The sequence below is a fragment of the Cherax quadricarinatus genome, chromosome 6, assembly GCF_038502225.1.
Source record: "Cherax quadricarinatus isolate ZL_2023a chromosome 6, ASM3850222v1, whole genome shotgun sequence".
NCBI lineage: Eukaryota > Metazoa > Arthropoda > Malacostraca > Decapoda > Parastacidae > Cherax > Cherax quadricarinatus.
Genome location: NC_091297.1, coordinates 28,067,843 through 28,087,228, shown reverse-complemented (window position 1 = coordinate 28,087,228; position 19,386 = coordinate 28,067,843). Strand labels below are relative to the sequence as shown.

At 42.8% G+C, this 19,386-nt stretch overlaps 2 protein-coding genes across 6 annotated transcripts in view; one reads left to right on the top strand and one right to left on the bottom strand.

Moving 5' to 3' along the window:
* The window catches only part of Grip128 (gamma-tubulin complex component 5), a 203,977-nt gene extending 191,122 nt beyond the window's left edge, over positions 1–12,855 (top strand). For all 4 annotated transcript variants that reach the window (XM_070081180.1, XM_070081159.1, XM_070081166.1 and 1 more), the window contains one exon: positions 11,874–12,855. In XM_070081180.1, coding sequence (XP_069937281.1) covers positions 11,874–11,885 — 12 coding nt within the window. In that variant the 3' untranslated portion in view covers positions 11,886–12,855. The remainder of the gene's footprint in view (positions 1–11,873) is intronic.
* Positions 12,856–13,127: 272 nt separating this feature from the next.
* pigs (pickled eggs) overlaps positions 13,128–19,386 on the bottom strand; it is an 802,884-nt gene continuing 796,625 nt past the window's right edge. For both annotated transcript variants that reach the window (XM_070081188.1, XM_070081194.1), the window contains one exon: positions 13,128–16,235. In XM_070081188.1, the coding sequence (XP_069937289.1) occupies positions 15,223–16,235 (1,013 nt within the window). In that variant the 3' untranslated portion in view covers positions 13,128–15,222. The remainder of the gene's footprint in view (positions 16,236–19,386) is intronic.

The window sequence follows — 19,386 nt, the reverse complement described above, 5'->3', positions numbered from 1 at the left end:
AGACACTACCAGAGAGAGAGGAGAGGATGAACCAGCAAGACTGGACCTTGTATTCACCTTGAGTAGTTCGGACATCGAGGATATCATGTATGAAAGGCCCCTGGGAGCTAGTGATCATGTGGTTCTGTGCTTCGACTACATAGTTGAGCTCCAAGTGGAGAGAGTAGCAGGAATAGGTTGGGAAAAACCAAACTACAAAAGGGAGAGGGAACTGACAGGAAAACCAGTACAAGAAATGATGGACTATGTGGCAACAAAATGCAAGGAGGCAGAGGAGAGGTTTGTTCCCAAGGGAAACAGAAATAATGGGAAGAACAGAACGAGTCCTTGGTTCACCCAAAGGTGTAGGGAGGCAAAAACTAGGTGTACTAGAGAATGGAAAAGGTACCGAAGACAGAGAACTCAGGAAAATAAAGAGATTAGCCGAAGAGCCAGAAACGAATATGCACAGATAAGAAGGGAGGCTCAGCGACAATGTGAAAATGACATAGCATCGAAAGTCAAGACTGACCCAAAGCTGTTGTACAGCCACATCAGGAGGAAAACAACAGTAAAGGACCAGGTAATCAGACTGGGGAAGGGTGATGGGGAGTTCACAAGAAACGACCGAGAGGTATGTGAGGAGCTCAACACGAGATTTAAAAAAGTACTTACAGTGGAAACCAGTAGGACTCCGGGAAATCAGAACAGGGGGGTACACCAGCAAGTGCTGGATGAGGTACATATAACCAAGGAGAAGGTGAAGAAACTGCTATGCGAACTTGACACCTCAAAGGCAGTGGGACCAGACATCTCTCCGTGGGTCCTTAAAGAGGGAGCAGAGATACTGTGTGAGCTATTAACAAAGATCTTCAACACATCATTTGAAACTGGGCAACTCCCTGAGGTATGGAAGATGGCAAATGTAGTCCCAATTTTTAAAAAGGGAGACAGACATGAGGTACTAAACTACAGACCTGTATCACTAACGTGTATAGTATGCAAGGTCATGGAGAGGATCATCAGGAGGAGAGTGGTGGAGCACCTGGAAAGAAACAAGTGTATAATTGACAACCAGCACGGTTTCAGGGAAGGAAAATCCTGTGTCACAAACCTACTAGAGTTTTATGACAAGGTGACAGAAGTAAGACAAGAGAGAGAGGGGTGGATCGACTGCATTTTTTTGGACTGCAAGAAGGCCTTCAACACAGTTCCTCACAAGAAGTTACTGCAAAAGCTAGAGGATCAGGCACACATAACAGGAAAGGCACTGCAATGGATCAGAGAATACCTGACAGGGAGGCAACGAGTCATGGTATGTGACGAGGTGTCAGAGTGGGCGCCTGTGACAAGCAGGTTTCCACAGGGGTCAGTCCTAGAACCTGTGCTGTTCTTGGTATATGTGAATGACATAACGGAAGGGAGAGACTCAGAAGTGTCGTTGTTTGCAGATGATGTGAAGTTAATGAGAAGAATCAAATCAGATGAGGATCAGGCAGGACTACAAAGAGACCTGGACAGGCTACAAGCCTGGTCCAGCAACTGGCTCCTTTAGTTTAACCCTGCCAAATGCAAAGTCATGAAGATTGGGGAAGGGCAAAGAAGACCGCAGACACAATATAGTTTAGATGGCCAAAGACAGCAAACCTCACTCAAGGAAAAAGATCTGGGGTGAGTATAACACCGAGCATATCTCCTGAGGCGCACATCAATCAGATAACTACTGCAGCATACGGGCGCCTGGCAATCCTACGGATAGTGTTCCAATACCTCAGTAAGGATTCGTTCAAGACTCTGTATACCATTTACGTCAGGCCCATACTGGAGTATGCAGCACCAGTTTGGAATCCACACCTAGTCAAGCACGTCAAGAAATTAGAGAAAGTGCAAAGGTTTGCAACAAGATAGTCCCAGAGTTACGGGGATTGTCCTACGAAGAAAGGTTGAGGGAAATCGGCCTGACGACACTGGAGGACAGGAGGGTGAGGGGAGAGAGATAAAATACTGCGCGGAATAGACAAGGTGGATAAAGACAGGATGTTCCAGAGAAGGGGCACAGAAAGAAGGGGTCACAATTGGAAGTTGAAGACTCAGATGAATCAAAGGGATTTTAGGAAGTATTTCTTCAGTCATAGAGTTGTCAGGCCATGGAATAGCCTAGAAAGTGACGTAGTGGAGGCAGGAACCATACATAGTTTTAAGGCGAGGTATGATAAAGCTCATGGGGCAGGGAGAGAGAGGACCTAGTAGCAATCAGTGAAGAGGCGGGGCCAGGAGCACAAGCACATATACACTTGACACAAACACATACTCCCCCTTCCCCTAACCACCTCTCCCCCTCCCCTAACCACCTCTCCCCCTCCCCTAACCACCTCTCCCCCTTACCTTAGCCACCTATCCCTCCCCAAACCATCTAACCCCCTCCCCCACCTACCTCTTCCCCTCCAATAACCATCCTCCCCCTCCCCCATAACCATCCATCCCCACTCCCCCTAACCACCTATTCCCCTCCCCCTAACCACCTCTCCCCCTTCCTTCTGTGGAGCAGTGGGGGAAACTAGAACTAGGATGAGAACAAGGGGCCTGAAGGATGAATCTGGGAGGGAGGACTGGGAGGCAGAGCTCAAAAAAAGGGAGGAAGACTGGGGAAGGAGGCTAGACGAGCTTGCAAGGAAGATGGAGGAGAGGTTAGCAGCAGAATGCAGAAGGTGGAAGCAACATGCCACAGCAGCAGAAAACAAGATACAGAGATTAGAAGAGGAGCTGAGACATCTGAAACAGCATAGAGACAAAGATATTACAGAAGTAGCATCAGCAATGGCTACATCAGACACAGACAACGGGTCTGAAGGGAGCATGGAAGCTAAACTGTATGCAGAGGTCCTGTCAAACCCACATGGGGCCAAAACAAAGACAGGGAGCACACTAGGACAGAATGAAAGGTTGGAAGAAATTGAAGGAACTAGGACATGTGCAGGGACCTTACCAGACACCTGTGGGGGCCATGAATAGGTGAGCAGGAAGGACAAACCAATGAGCATAGGGGCCATGGCTAGGGAAGAGACTAAAGGAAGGAACACTAGAGGGGAAGGAACTAAAACACCTCAGAGGACGCAATGGGAGTCACAGTGGGAGGTGGAAAGGGAGAGATCAGTTTTTGTCTATGGGCTAGACGAAGCTAAAGGGGAAACTTATGATGAAAGAAAGGAGGAGAAAAAAGCGATTGAAGGTATCATGAAGGTGATAGGCGAGGGGGACATGACCCAGGTGGCAAATTTTCGGAGAATCAGGTGGTTCACAAAGAAAAGGAATCGGCCTCTCAAAGTAATTTTCAAGGCAGAATCAACCCGAACCGTGATCCTGCAGGAGAAAGCACGGCTGAGAGGCAAACAGGAGTTCATGAGTGTGTACCTTGATCGAGACAGAACACAGGAGGAAAGGAGGATGCTGAAAGAGAGAGTGCAAAAACGAAAAGAGAAATGGGAGGAAATGAAAAAGGAGAGCAGAATAACCCAGGAACAAGTGGAAGGACAAGCACACCCCCCAGAAACACCTGCAGAAGGACTCCAGCCACGACACCCCCAAGGCAACTGAACAATCCAAACCAACCATCACACACCGATCCCTCTGTTCCCCCCCCCCCCACACCACAGTTACAGTATTAGAACAGAAGTTGAAGGTTTGGCACACAAATGCGGATGGATTAACAAATAAACATGAGGAATGGCAAGAAAGAATCAATGAGAAGTCCCCAGACATCATAGCAGTTACAGAAACAAAACTCACAGAGACAATAACAGACGCAATCTTCCCACCAGGATACCAGATCATGAGGAAAGATAGAAGGGTCAGAGGGGGAGGAGGGGTTGCTCTGCTCGTAAAAAACAAATGGAAATTCGAGAAAATGGGAGGCATAGACGAGACGGGAGAGACTACATAGTAGGTACACTTCAGTCTGGGGAGCACAAGGTGGTCATTGCAGTGATGTATAATCCACCACAGAACTGCAGGAGGCCAAGAGAGGAATATGAAGAGAGCAACAGAGCAGTGGTGGACACACTTGCTGAGGTGGCAAGAAGAGCTCACTCCAGCAGAGCAAAGTTGCTGGTTATGGGGGATTTCAACCACAGGGAGATTGACTGGGAAAACCTGGAGCCACATGGGGGTCCGGAAACATGGAGAGCCAAAATGTTGGACGTGGTGCTGGAAAACCTCATGCACCAACATGTTAAGGACACTACCAGAGTGAGAGGGGAGGATGAACCAGCAAGATTGGACCTTGTGTTCACCCTGGGCAGTTCAGACATTGAGGACATCATGTATGAGAGTCCCCTAGGAGCTAGCGACCACGTGGTTCTGTGCTTTGAATACTTAGTAGAGTTGCAAGTGGAGGGAATAACAGGAGTTGAATGGGAAAAGCCTGACTATAAAAGAGGGGACTACATAGGGTTGAGGAACTTCCTGCAGGAGGCTCTGTGGGACAGAGAACTGGCAGGAAAGCCAGTAAACGAAATGATGGAATATGTAACAACAAAAATGCAAGGAGGCAGTGGAAAGGTTTATTCCCAAGAGCAACAGAAACAATGGGAAGACCAGAACGAGCCCCTGGTTTAACCGACGGTGTAAGGTGGCAAAAACAAAGTGCAATAGTGAATGGAAAAAGTACAGAAGGCAGAGAACACACGAAAATAGGGAGATCAGTCGCAGAGCCAGGAATGAGTATGCACAGGTAAGGAGGGAGGCCCAGCAACAGTACGAAAATGACATAGCATCGAAAATCAAGACTGACCCGAAACTATTGTATAGCCACATCAGGAGGAAGACAACAGTCAAAGACCATGATGGAAGGAATAGACTCTGAAGTGTCCCTATTCGCAGATGATGTGAAGTTGATGAGAAGAATTAAATCGGATGAGGATGAGGCAGGACTGCAAAGAGACCTGGACAGGCTGGACATGTGGTCCAGAAACTGGCTTCTTGAATTCAATCCTGCCAAATGCAAAGTCATGAAGATTGGGGAGGGGCAAAGAAGATCGCAGACAGAGTATAGGCTAGGTGGACAAAGACTACAGACCTCACTCAGGGAGAAAGACCTTGGGGTGACCATAACACCGAGCACGTCACCGGAGGCACACATCAACCAAATAACTGCTGCAGCATACGGGCGCCTGGCAAACCTGAGAATAGCGTTCCGATACCTTAATAAGGAATCGTTCAAGACACTGTACACTGTATGTTAGGCCCATACTGGAGTATGCAGCACCAGTCTGGAACCCACACCTGGTCAAGCACGTCAAGAAGTTAGAGAAACTACCAAGGTTTGCAACAAGGCTAGTCCCAGAGCTCAGGGGAATGTCGTACGAGGAAAGGTTGAGGGAAATCGGACTGACGACACTGGAGGACAGAAGGGCCAGGGGAGACATGATAACGACATACAAGATACTGTGGGGAATAGACAAGGTGGGCAGAGATAGGATGTTCCAGAGAGGGGACACAGAAACAAGGGGTCACAACTGAAAGCTGAAGACTCAGACGAGTCACAGGGACGTTAGGAAGTATTTCTTCAGTCATAAAGTCATCAGGAGGTGGAATAGCCTAGCAAGTGAAGTAGTGGAGGCAGGAACCATACATAGTTTTAAGAAGAGGTATGACAAAGCTCAGGAAGCAGAGAGGGAGAGGACCTAGTAGCGATCAGTGAAGAGGCGGGGCCAGGAGCTGAGTCTCGACCCCTGCAACCACAATTAGGTGAGTACAATTAGGTGAGTGCACACACACACGAGATTAGTGCAAAAACTGGAGGACCAAGCAGGGATAACAGGGAAGGCACTACAATAGATCAGGGAATATTTGTCAGGAAGACAGCAGCGAGTAATGGTACGTGGCGAGGTGTCAGAGTGGGCACCTGTGACCAGCGGGGTCCCACAGGGGTCAGTCCTAGGACCAGTGCTGTTTCTGGTATTTGTGAACGACATGACAGAAGGAATAAACTCTGAGGTGTCATTGTTTGCAGGTGACGTGAAGTTGATGAGAAGAATTCATTCGATCGAAGACCAGGCAGAACTACAAAGGGATCTGGACAGGCTGCAGACCTGGTCCAGCAATTGGCTCCTGGAGTTCAATCCCACCAAGTGCAAAGTCATGAAGATTGGGGAAGGGCAAAGAAGACCACAGACGGAGTACAGTCTAGGGGACCAGAGACTATAGACCGCACTCAAGGAAAAAGATCTTGGGGCGAGTATAACACCAGGCACATCTCCAGAAGCGCACATCAACCAAATAACTGCTGCAGCATATGGGCGCCTGGCAAACCTCAGAACAGCATTCTGACATCTTAACCCTTTGAGGGTTTTCGTCGTACTAGTACGTCTTACGCGTAGGGGTTTTTGACGTACTAGTACTCATAAATTCTAGCGGCCTCAAATCTAGTGGGAGAAAGCTGGTAGGCCTTCATATGAAAGAATGGGTCTATGTGGTCAGTGTGCACAGTCTAAAAAAAATCCTGCAGCACACAGTGCATAATGAGAAAAAAAAAACTTTGACCATTTTTTTTTAATAAATCAGCGACTTTGCAGTGTATTTTCGTATGGTATTTATTGTTGTATTCTAGTTTTCTTGGTCTCATTTTATAGAATGGAAGGCATATTACAGAAATTGAGATGATTTTGACTGGTTTTGCAAAGAAAGGTGCCTTGAAATTGAGCTCAAAGTAGCAGAAATGTTCGATTTTTACCAAACTTCAAAAGTAAACAAATCGTGCCAAGCGTGCAATACACGTCAACTGGTGAGTCTAATATTCTTTCACAAGTGCACCAATAATATTTATACCATTTTTTACACTAATGCAGTAGTCTGCATAACAGTAAATCTTATATTTTTTGTGAAAATAAAAATTCAAAGTGGAAAGCAAAAGAATATAAGAGGGGCCTTGAGACGTGACTAATGACTAGAGGAAATGTCGTTTTAGTGCCAGGAATGTCTTTCTTGTTTATTCTGGACCCTATTCGGAAATTGGCATCTTTTGAAATTTGTGTGAAATTGGCAAAATTGCTAAATTCTGACCACTGTACTGGATAGTTGAATTTCATAAATGAGTGGTTTCTTGCACCCATTCGATAGAAAAAATGGAGTTCTAGCGAAATATTCATGTTTTTTGTCGACTAGTACAGTGAAATTGGCCGAAAATGGGGCTCAGTGGGCGAAATCGCCGATGCGTAAACATCACCGAGACCGCTAACTTTGCGAGAGCATAATTCCGTAAGTTTTCTATCAAATTTCAAACTTTTGGTGTCTTTATGATCGGGAAAAGATTCTCTATCTTTTCATAAGAGAAAATAATTTTTTTTTTTTTTTAAATTTGGCCGACCCTGAGAACGAGTTTCGGAGAGGGCCTGTCGACCCTCAAAGGGTTAATAAGGAGTCGTTCAGGACCCTGTACACAGTGTACGTTAGGCCCATATTGGAGTATGAGGCACCAGTTTGGAACCCACACCTAGCCAAGCATGTAAAGAAACTAGAGAAAGTGCAAAGGTTTGCCACAAGACTAGTCCCAGAGCTAAGAGGTATGTCATACGAGGAGAGGTTAAGGGAAATCAACCTGACGACACTGGAGGACAGGAGAGATAGGCGGGACATGATAACGACTTACAAAATACTGAGAGGAATTGACAAGGTGGACAAAGACAGGATGTTCCAGAGACTGGACACAGCAACAAGGGGACACAGTTGGAAGCTGAAGACACAGATGAATCACAGGGATGTTAGGAAGTATTTCTTCAGCCACAGAGTAGTCAGGAAGTGGAATAGTTTGGGAAGAGATGTAGTGGAGGCAGGATCCATACATAGCTTTAAGCAGAGGTATGATAAAGCTCATGGTTCAGGGAGAGTGACCTAGTGGCGAGCAATGAAGAGGCGGGGCCAGGAGCTTAGACTCGACCCCTGCAACCTCAACTAGGTGAGTGTGCACACACACACACACACACACACACACACACAGAGGGAGAGGGAGGGAGGGAGAGAGAGGGAGGGTGAGGGAGAGGGAGAGGGAGGGAGGGAGGGAGGGAGAGAGGGAGAAAGGGAGGGAGAGGGAGGGAGGGGGAGAGAGGGAGGGAGGGGGAGAGAGGGAGGGAGAGGGAGAGAGAGAGAGGGAGAGAGAGAGAGAGAGAGGGGGAGGGAGGGACGGGACGGGACCCTCAGTTATTGGCCATAATCCGTTCCAGAAGGCCAGCCTGAAACCGAAATGGCTGATACCCGAAATAATTATTCCCATAAGAATTAATGTAAATACAATTAATCCGTTCCAGACACCCAAAAATATTCACAAAAAAATACATTTTTTTTTTTACAGATTAATTATAGTTTTACATACACAAAACAATGAGAACTAAATAAAATAAATACATAAACAGTTAAATCAGTATTGCATACCTTTATTGAAGACTGTTGTTGGCTTGTGGAAGATAAGGAGGAGAGTTTATTGTTTGGAAGGGGGATCCCCCCTCCATAAGGACTTCTCAGTATCAAAGCCCTATCTGAGGTTACTTCCCTTCTCTGTCTTTTAATGCCACTAGGACGAGCTTGAGAGTCACTGGACCCCTGCTGCACAAAATATCTGTCGAGAGAGCTCTGTTTCTGGCATCTCCTTAAGATTTCCCTGAAGTGGGACAAGGTTCTGTCACTAAACCTGTTGCAGATGTAGCTTGTTTCAACTTGGTCAGGGTGATATTTCTCAGCAAAAGCTTGCACCCTAGTTCACATTGCCACCAAGGATTACGTTTATGCCTTGGTGTTTTTCGCTCTTCCCCTGTTGAGAGCCTCTATGCAGAAGCGAACATTCCATCCTTATCCAATCCCCATGATGCCCATTGCCTTTGCTACTATGTATGCTCTCATGATCTCCGCAATCCTTCCATTTATAGAATGGTCACCGATATTAGTAGACATTCTTTATTTGTTTACCGCCTCTGTTTGCTCCATCCCTTCTCTCTTCGCCTACATTCACTCTTGTCTTCTCTTCAATTACCACCTTTCTATGTTCATGTAGCATCTCACTTTTCCCTACCCCCCTGGAAAGTTCCAGCTGTTTGAGTCTGTTCTTTCTCACTCCCTTGCTCAAAAGCCCAACTGTCTACGGTAGCTTCCCACTCTCTTTTTCTTGACCACTTCCACTCTCATTCTCATGACATTGCAGTGTACACAGATGGCTCTAAGTCTTCTGACGGCATAGGATTCGCAGCAGTGTTTCCGGACAGCGTCGTACGAGGGCATTTACTATCTTCGGCTAGTATTTTTACTGCTGAATTGTATGCCATTCTTGCAGCACTAATCCGTATTGCATCTATGCCTGTGTCATCATTTGTGGTTGTCTCAGACTCCCTTAGTGCTTTACAGGTTATACAGAAATTTGATACACCTCACCCCTTAGTCCTCCGTATTCAACTTTGGCTACACCGCATCTCTACCAAGCATAAAGAGGTTGTTTTTTGTTGGGTCCCTGGTCATGTTGACGTACAGGGCAATGAACAAGCAGACACTGCTGCGCAGTCAGCAGTACATGACCTACCAGTTTCATATAGAGGTGTTCCATTTACGGACTATTTTGCTGCAATAGCTACCCACCTTCACACCTGTTGGCAACAACATTGGTCTGCTCTGCTTGGTAACAAACTTCAATCTATTAAACCGAGTATAGGTTACTGGCCGTCTTCTTGTCACCAGTGTCGAGGTTGGGAGACTACTCTCTCCCGTCTTCGCATTGGCCATACTCGTCTTACTCATGGATATCTCATGGAGAGGCTCCCTGCTCCTCTCTGTGAGAATTGTCAGGTTCCATTATCGGTCAGCCACATTCTGTTAGACTGCCCACTTTATCAACGAGCATGCAGAATTTACCTCCAACGTCGTCTTCGCTCCGCTGCTCTCTCTTCACCTTCCCTTCTCACTGATGGACCCACCTTTCATCCGGACTTTCTCATTGACTTTTTGACAACAACTGACTTACTTCACAAACTCTGATGATACCTTCAGCCCTTTCTACCTCAATCTCTTGCTACCCTCTACCCCCGCACTATCCCCTGCCCCGCTGTTTTCTGTAACCTACTGATCATCCCTTCCCCTTTCTGCCGCCCAATACCCTCGCTTCCTTCCCTACCCTGCAGCACTGTATAGCCCTTGTGGCTTAGTGCTTCTTTTTTATTATAATAATAATAGTCCACATTGCACAAATCTCCTTAATCTCTGAAGTCACCTTCTTCACTCCCTCTTCCTCCTCCTCTGAAGTAAGTTCCTGAGCTGTGGTCTGTTGCTGTTCCAGATGAAGCTCTTGCAGCTCTTCAGTGGTCCTCCACCAACTCTTCCACATCCTCACCACTAACCTTCAACCCCATGGACTTGCCCAGAGATACAATGGATTTCACAACAGGCATAGGGTCCTCAGGGTCAGCCCCAAACCCTTCAGAATCCCTCTCTTGGACACATTTTGGCCACAATTTTCTACAAGCAGAGTTCAAAGTCCTGAAAGTCACTCCCTCCCAAGCCTTACCTATAAGGCTTATGCAATGGAGGATATTGAAGTGATTCCTCCAGAACTCTCTTAGGGTCAATTCTGTGTCCAAGGTCACTTCAAAGCACCAAGTTTGTAGGATGAGCAGGAGCATTGTCCAGTACCAGGAGGCACTTGTTCCAAGAGGTATTTTTTCATACTCAGGCCAAACACATCATTCACCCACTCTTTGAAAATTTGCCTTGTGACCCATGCATTATTGTTAGCCCTCCACATCACACACAATTTACTCTTCAAAACATTGTGTTTCTTGAACACACTGAGATTTTCAGAGTGATACACCAGTAAAGGCTTCACTTTGAAATCCCCAGTAGCATTAGCACAGAACAAGAGAGTAAGCCTGTCTTTCATAGGCTTGTGTCCAGGCAGGGCCTTGTCCTCCTGCGTAATGTAGGTCCTCTTTGGCATTTTCTTTCACAACAGGCCTGTTTCGTCACAAATGAATACTTGTTGGGGGAGGAATCCTTTAGCCTCTACGTACCTCTTAAATCTTGCACAAATTTTTCAGCCGCACATTTATCTGAACTTGCAGCCTCTCCATGCGTTACCACACTGTGTATGCCACTATGCTTCTTAAATCTCTCAAACCAGCCTTTGCTGGCCCTAAATTCACAAACAGCATCACTTGTTCCAGGCATTTTATTTACAAGATCTGCATACAACTGCTTTGCCTTCTCACAGATCACTGACTCCACAACACTATCTCCCGCTAATTGTTTTTCTCTGATCCACAACAATAATAACTTTTCCATATCTTCCATTGTTGGTGACCTTTGTTTCGTTATCACATTTACTCCTTTTGCAACATCAGCTTCCTTGATTTGTTCTTTGTTTGCCATGATGGAAGTGATGGTAGATTTGTTTTTCCCTTACATCCTGGCAAGTTCCAACACTCACATACCACTCTCAAATTTTTCATTCACTTCTCTCTTATATTCCATCATGTTTCTCACTTTCTTTACCACAGGAACTTTCTTTGGGGCTATGCTTACTTATTTCGCAGTTGCACTTAATAAATAACAAAGAAAAACACTGATTTATAGCGAAATGTTTGGATGAATGAGCAAAAGCTTCCTCATTTGGCCAGCGACACAGCTGCACTGACTCAGGAATACGTGAGCATCACTGGCCGATAAGTATCCAATATGGCCAATAAGTGAAATAACAGCCGATAACCAGATGCCGAAAAACCAGCCAATAAACGAGTTGGCCGATAAGTGGAACGGCCGATGACCGAGGGCTCACTGTATGTTGAAGCAAGTATAGAATATTGTAGTACTGCATTTCAGATTTACTAGTGTAAGTTTGCTAATTAATCTTTCATTTTAATTTACAGTGGAGGGCTTGACACGAACCCTTGTTGACACTGTGCCTCTGCTCACCCAGTGCTAGTGGAAGGCAGTCAGTATCATCATTTCGTTTTACAAAATCCCACCTCATTTATCGTACAGTATATTATTAGAGGTACTATGTCTGTCTTATGTGACATGATCTGTGAGTATTCAAATACATGTACATTGCATATGTAGTGCTGAGTTAATTACATTTTCCTTTAAGTGCACAATACAATAGTCAAGTACTGAAGTTCATTTTCTAAATAAAGCAGTTGAATTAAAGCTCTAACCATTTTCAGTTGAATTCTGTTAAAATTCTCAGTTCTGATTATTACTGCAAGTATATATCTTGTTTTATTGTAAAAAGAATGCAAAATTACAGCTGTAAATTATATGTACTGTACAGTCATTCCTACAAGTTTTGAGGAGAGGGGAGTCAAGTTACGTTCCCAGAGGTTCCACAAAACTAAGAACTGCAAATAATATGCAATTACATCTACATAATTTCTTTTTCAGATTTGGGTTCATTCTGCATTTGAGACCAGTCTCTGTAATACATCATTTAATATGTTCTAATGTGCTTAATACTGGCATTCATAGGAAATCTTAAGGTAGCTTTTAATTTAGGGTATTGGGCCAGTACTATAAATAAAAGTAATTCTACCATAGGAATTAAAGTTTTAAATAATCAAAATCCACAAATACAGAAGGCCATGAATTTGTGGGGATGACTGTACTGTATATGTAATGTTTTAAAAAATGTACTTTTCAAATCATTGTGAAATACATCAGTTAGCTCTCTTGATTAGAAACTGATAATTTTTTCCTTGTAGATAAAAGGTTCTTTTGTCATAGCTTCTCACTTTCTTGTGACCAAGTATTCAAGTCAGATAACTATATACTATACAGTAACATCGCTGACATTGTATTAACTATTATTTGAAAAAAAAATAAAACTTTCAGAATATGCAGGTAAAAAAAAAAGACTTTTATTCTTTTGTCTTTATTAAAAAATGTAGATTATAATAACAATGTCCGAGGTCAGTTGAGTGGGGTATATTCAGCTGGCCAACAGATTACACAGATGAATTAAAGAAAAGCAGTGAACCAAGTTGTAGGGGAGTTGGCAGTTAGGGGATAGGCTTCCTAGAGTACACTAAGTTTAGGTACACAACCTATTTTGTTAATTAGAATTTATGTGGATTCGTCACATTGAATTAAATCAGAGCTTCATGATACCCTATGTAAAGCAATAGTTTTTTTTTTTTTTTTTTTTTTTTTAATGCACTGGCCATCTCCCACCAAGGTAGGGTGACCCAAAAGAAGAAACACATTATTTACACATGCCCATCACAAAACATTGAGCCAGTGAATATTAGTTCTTCATGTTAACAGGTTCTTCCTCTTATTTCAGGGTCCCCCCAAAAATTCCTTAAGAGAAATAAGGAACCCAGATTAAGATTAGTATAAGTGATTTTTAAACTTATAAGCCATTTTATCATTCATTATTTTAGTGCAGGAAACAAAACATAAAAATATAAAGTTGAGTTGTTTAGCATACCAGTATTGGCAACGTTACTGTGTTCATGTGCTTGATAGAAGCATAAACAGCAGTGGGAACAAAACATGTGAAGCACTGTGTCTTCCAGACAGCTCTCAATCACTACAGATATCCTAGGCTTCAACATCAGTCAAACAGCATCTTTTATGTGCAACACTAATTACACTGTGATTTATAATTTGCATTTCTTATACTTACACTGTTGGTACTCCAAATAGGAATGCATTGCTACTTTAATGTAATGACATTTTTTTATTACTAATCTGGTATCAGTAATTAATGGAAATAACCTAACCTTAGAATTTTGATATTAGTTCAACTTTATGTAATATTTACTCATAACAGCAACATTGCTAAGAGTATACAAATTCTTTTAAAGTTTCAACTCAATAAAATATTTGAAACTAGCTGATATTTGCATCATATATAACTAAAATTTATATATTTAATTTTGTAATATAAAAATTGGTAACAGTTTTAGCAAATATTAATTTATTTAACAACTCTCAATGAATACAATCTTAATTTCCTTACAATAAATTATTAAAATGAGAACATTCTTTTCAAAAACAATATTCAGAGTCATGTCCATGAGAGGAAAGCACAGGTCAAGTTCCCCACAAATTTGACATTAATAATGGGCCTAAAGTTATTAATTAAATGGCATTGGACAGCAGTTTTTACTATTTACACACGTTAAAAATGCCCATTATTTTCTCCTACTCATTTTCATTACCTGCTGCTAACATGACCAATTAGAAACTTTTAGTGTACATTATACTGTGGACTTTAATAATCATTTTCACTACTTTTAATAGAATTTAACTAAGTTGTCAAAAAGCCTTCTCTCAGGTGGCAAACATTTTTAATATGTAGTACATAGTAATGATAAAAACACAATTCATTAAAAAATAAGACTGATTTTCTCTAAACAGAATTTAGCACTGACTGACCCATACAAGTTTAGTGCTTTTCTTTGTAAATAATATAATCTAAAAAAAATAGGCAACCCCTCTAGATCACAAGTGCTGTAGATTAATATATATTTTGCATAAGAAACAAAGACATTAACCCCTCAAGGGAGGTATGTGTGAAGGGCTCTTGATCCAAGGAATTGGACCTAACCTCTCGTAGACTGAACCTCATTGCCTCCTAATTCCTCAGGTGGCTGTATGACTCTTATGGGTTTAGCACTTGCCCCATGAATGATTACTATACATTTTAAAAACAGCAGTAGCTAAACTGAAACACAAGTCTGGATGAAATAAGGCTGTAAAGCTATATACCATTGTACTAAATTGTCTCAATAGTAATATCAGATTGAATTAGAAACATTTTAAATATTTTTTAAAAAGTTATAATTTTTCTATTCTACATTCGACTAGTATTTGCGTTATGACACAACCGATATCAAACACAATAATATCGGAATGTTATTCTTTCGTAATATCAGAAATAATGTAAATTGCAACATATCACATGTTAGGTAAGGAGCACCATTCATGTTTAGTGTGATTACAGAGGCACAATTGGGTAGCAAAACTTCAGAGTTATCTTGGTGGCATTAGTGTGTTTACAAATACCTGTTAGATACCACACCAAGGTGAATTTTCCCAAGCAATTACACTAATTATTGTAGCTTGTGTATAATCAGTTCGTTCACAGACCTAATGTATAATCTTCTTAGGTTTACATATGAGAAATTTGTTAAAGTATGTGCAGGCACTTTTTCATGCACACTATGCCACCTCCACAGCCTATTTTTTTTTTCTTTAAAAAAAATGTCACTGCTATATTTCTGTCTGGCGGGACATAAAGAATGTTGGTGCAGGAATGCGAGACCCGACACCAGACTTTCTCGGTGCAACCTTGAGAGAACTAGTGGGGCTGGTAGTACCAACATTTAAATTTATTTTTGGATCTAAACTCTGACTTCCACTACTAGATACATGTGCATTTACCCAGGAAGATGTATATTCTTGAGCTAGTTCTGGTGGCAGTGACTTACCTTCTGCTGCTAAGCTCTCACACACTTTTGCCCTAAGTGAGTCATATATGTCTTTAATGCAGAGGAGAGTATTCTCATCTGGTTCAAGATCAGCAAGCTGTTTAAGCACTGGGCCACTAGTAGTTGGTGATGCGAGAGTGGATCCTGGTGCTGAACGCTTTGGTGATCGATTTAAGGGTGTGGCTGGGGCTGAATGCCCAAAATGTCGACGTGTGGTTGCTGGAGATGCAGACGCTGAACGTACAGTGCGAGGGGTTGGTGGTTTATAGGTATCTGCTGTGAGGCGTGGCTGTTCCCGTGAAGCTCTGCCATTCCAAGTATTTTTATCTTGTGGTCCACCAGAGAGAGATGGTCGCCTTGCTGTTGGTCTGTGGGACATACGTGAAGGAGATTCTCTGCCTAGCATCATTAATCCACCCTCACTAGTAGCACTTCGACTGCGACTTATAACACGACTCCCACGATCCTCACTATTCCGACGCAATCCAGGTCCTGAATTCCAAGCAGGTTTTGATGGGGATTTTTCTTCAGGAAGCGAAGTTTTCTTTGATTTCTTACTACCCATAAATGGGCCCTTTAGAGAATCAATGAAAGGTATTTTTGATTTAGGTATATTGCTGGAATTCTTATGTTTACTTTGTGAAGGTGGTGACCAAGTATTGGTAGCATCTGCTAGTGGGTAATGAGGAGTGGCAATGGCGTTTGTTGGAGAACGTGGAGGAGTGTTAACTGACTCCTCTGTTGACATGGATGATCCCTCTGAGGACATTTGTGTCATGGATGATTCTGGCCGTTCTGTAGGGTAAGAAAATAAAAAATTATTTATGGTACAGGAAAAAATCAATGTACTGTACAACTATACATGGCTCTGCATTGTGTAAATTAACAATACAGTGGACCCCCGGTTAACGATATTTTTTCACTCCAGAAGTATGTTCAGATGCCAGTACTGACCGAATTTGCTCCCATAAGGAATATTGTGAAGTAGATTAGTCCATTTCAGACCCCCAAACAAACACGTTCAAACGCACTTACATAAATACACACACTTACATATTTGGTCGCATTCGGAGGTGATCGTTATGCAGGGGTCCACTGTACATTATTTCTGTGTCTTCTAGTAAAGCATTTCTAATGTTTATTCAAAGCTAACCTTCACACCCACCCTGACACTCGCTCTCACACACCTGCACACCCTCTCTTCCATTCTGTTTGCTCTTCCTGCACTGTTCTACATACAGGTTACCATGTTCTTTGTGTCCTGTAGTGTCTAGAACCAACCATCATGGAAAAATAAATCTCACAATTAGGAAATAGATAACAGTAACGTACACCCTTTCCCCCATTAAATCATTCATTATAGTGCATGCGAGCTAGTTACCAGTTGTCAAAGGCACTTGTTGTTAGATACTTGGCCTGATTTAGGCATGCGTGTACATTGTGTGTGTGTGCGCGCGCGCATACATTTTTTTTTTTTTTACACACTGGCCATCTTCCACAGAGGCAGGGTAACCTGAAAAAAGAAACACTTTCACCATTATTCACACTATCTTGCCAGAGGCACACACATACAACAGTTTACATGTCACTCTAAACAGCAAATATCCCAAACCCATGTACAACATATGGGTATCTTTATTGTAGACGTTTTGCCATCCAATGGCTTTATCAATATAAATTCTAGGATATAATGTAAAGACAGAACTATGTGCAAAAGATGAGGTAATCAGTCCCTCAGCCTTGGAGTTGGTGTGAAGAGCACTGTAGTCATGAAGATTGTGGAGCACAGGCAAGAAAGCTGATGCTTATATACTAACGTCAGGTGGAAAGGAATGGGTAGCAGATGAGGGCATAATCACTGGTAGGCGGGATCCCCCAGTGGAAGTTGGTCATACCCAAAAGGATGGGTTAGTTGTTGTAGTAGTAGTAGTAGTATTGTATACCATTCTTGTACAATATCCCAAACCCCCTCCTTTAGAATGCAGGCACTGTACTTCCCACCTCCAGGACTCAAGTCTGGCTAAATAGTTTCCCTAAATCCCTTCACAAAATATTACCCTGCTCACACTCCAACACCTCGTCAAGTCCCAAAAACCATTCGTCTCCACTCATTCTTATCTAAGATGCTCACCCATGCTTGCTGTATGTCCAAGCCCCTTGCACACAAAACCTCCTCTACCCCCTCCATCCCTCCATATTTTTTCCTAGGACGACCCCTACCCCACCTTCCCTCCACCACAGATTTATATACCCATCCTATTTTGTTCCATCCTCTCTTAATAACCAAACCACCACAACAACCCCTCCTCAGCCCTCTGAATAATACTTTTAGTAACTCCACACCTCCTATGACTTCTCTGCATAATATTTATGCCACACATTGCCCTAAGACACGACATCTCCACTGCCTCCAGCCGCCGCCTCCTCTGCAACATTCGCAACCCATGCTTGACACCCATATAAGATTGTTGATACCACTATATTCATACATTCCCTTCTTTGTCTCCACAGATACCTCAATCCACCACCCACCTTTTTCCCTTCATCAATTCTATGGTTAACCTCTCCCTTCATAAACCCATCCGCTGACAAGTCTGCTCCCAAATATCTGAACACATTCGCTTTTTCCACACTCCTTCCTTCCAATCTGATATCCAGATTTTCTTTACCTAACTCTGATAATCTCATCACTTTACCCTTATCTATGTTCGCTTTCAACTTCCTTCCTGTACACACTCTCCCAAACTAGTCTCTTAACCTTTGTAACTTCTCTTCAGAATCTTCCAAGAGCAAAGAATCATCAGCAGAAATTATGTGTCACCTCCTAATTTGTATTTGATGGTTCTTTCTCCTATATACCTTAATTTGAGCGTCATTATCCTCAAAAACGCTTTACAGCATTTAGTAACTTACGACCTATTCCATACACTTGCAACATCTTTCACACTGCTTCTCTATCCACCCTATCATATGCCTTTTCTAAATCCATAAAAGCAATGAAAACTTCTCTACTGTTATCCAAATATTGTTCACTAATATGCTTCAATCTAAACACTTGGTCTACACATCCCCTACCCATTCTAAAGCCTCCTTGTTCATCTACAAGCCTGCTCTCCATCTTACTTCTTAATTCGTTTAATAATATCTCTACCATACACTTCACCTGGTATGCTCAGTAGGCTTATTCCCCTATAATTTTTACAGTCTCTTTTGTTCCCCTTCCTTTCATATAAAGAGCTATGCATGCTTTCTACCAGTCCCTAGGTACCTTTCCCTCTTTCATGCATTTATTGAACAAAAGTACCAACCACTTCAAACTATATCCCCCCCCCCTCCCCTACTTTTAACATTTCTGTCAGGATCCTATCAATTCCAGCTGCTTTACTCCCTTTCATATTACCCAATACCTCATGCACCTCCTCTACACTCACATCTGCCTCTTCTTCACTCCTAAAAGATGTACCTCCCTGATCAGTGCATGAAATTACTGCCTCCCTCTCTTCTTTCTTTCAACACATTGGCCATATCCCACCGAGGCAGGGTGGCCCAAAAGGAAAAATGAAAGTTTCTCCTTTTACATTTAGTAATATATACAGGAGAAGGGGTTACTAGCCCCTTGCTCCTGGCATTTTAGTCACCTCTTACAACATGCATGGCTTACGGAGGAAGAATTCTGTTCTACTTCCCCATGGAGGTAAGAGGAAATAAATAAGAACAAGAACTAGAAAGAAAATAGAAGAAAACCCAGAGGGGTGTGTATAGTTATGCTTGTAATGTATGTGTAGTGTGACCTAAGTGTAAGTAGAAGTAGCAAGACGTACCTGAAATCTTGCATGTGTATGAGACAGAAAAAAAAAAGACGCCAGCAATCCTACCATCGTGTAAAACAATTACAGGCTTCCGTTTTACACTCACTTGGCAGGACAGTAGTACCTCCCTGGGCGGT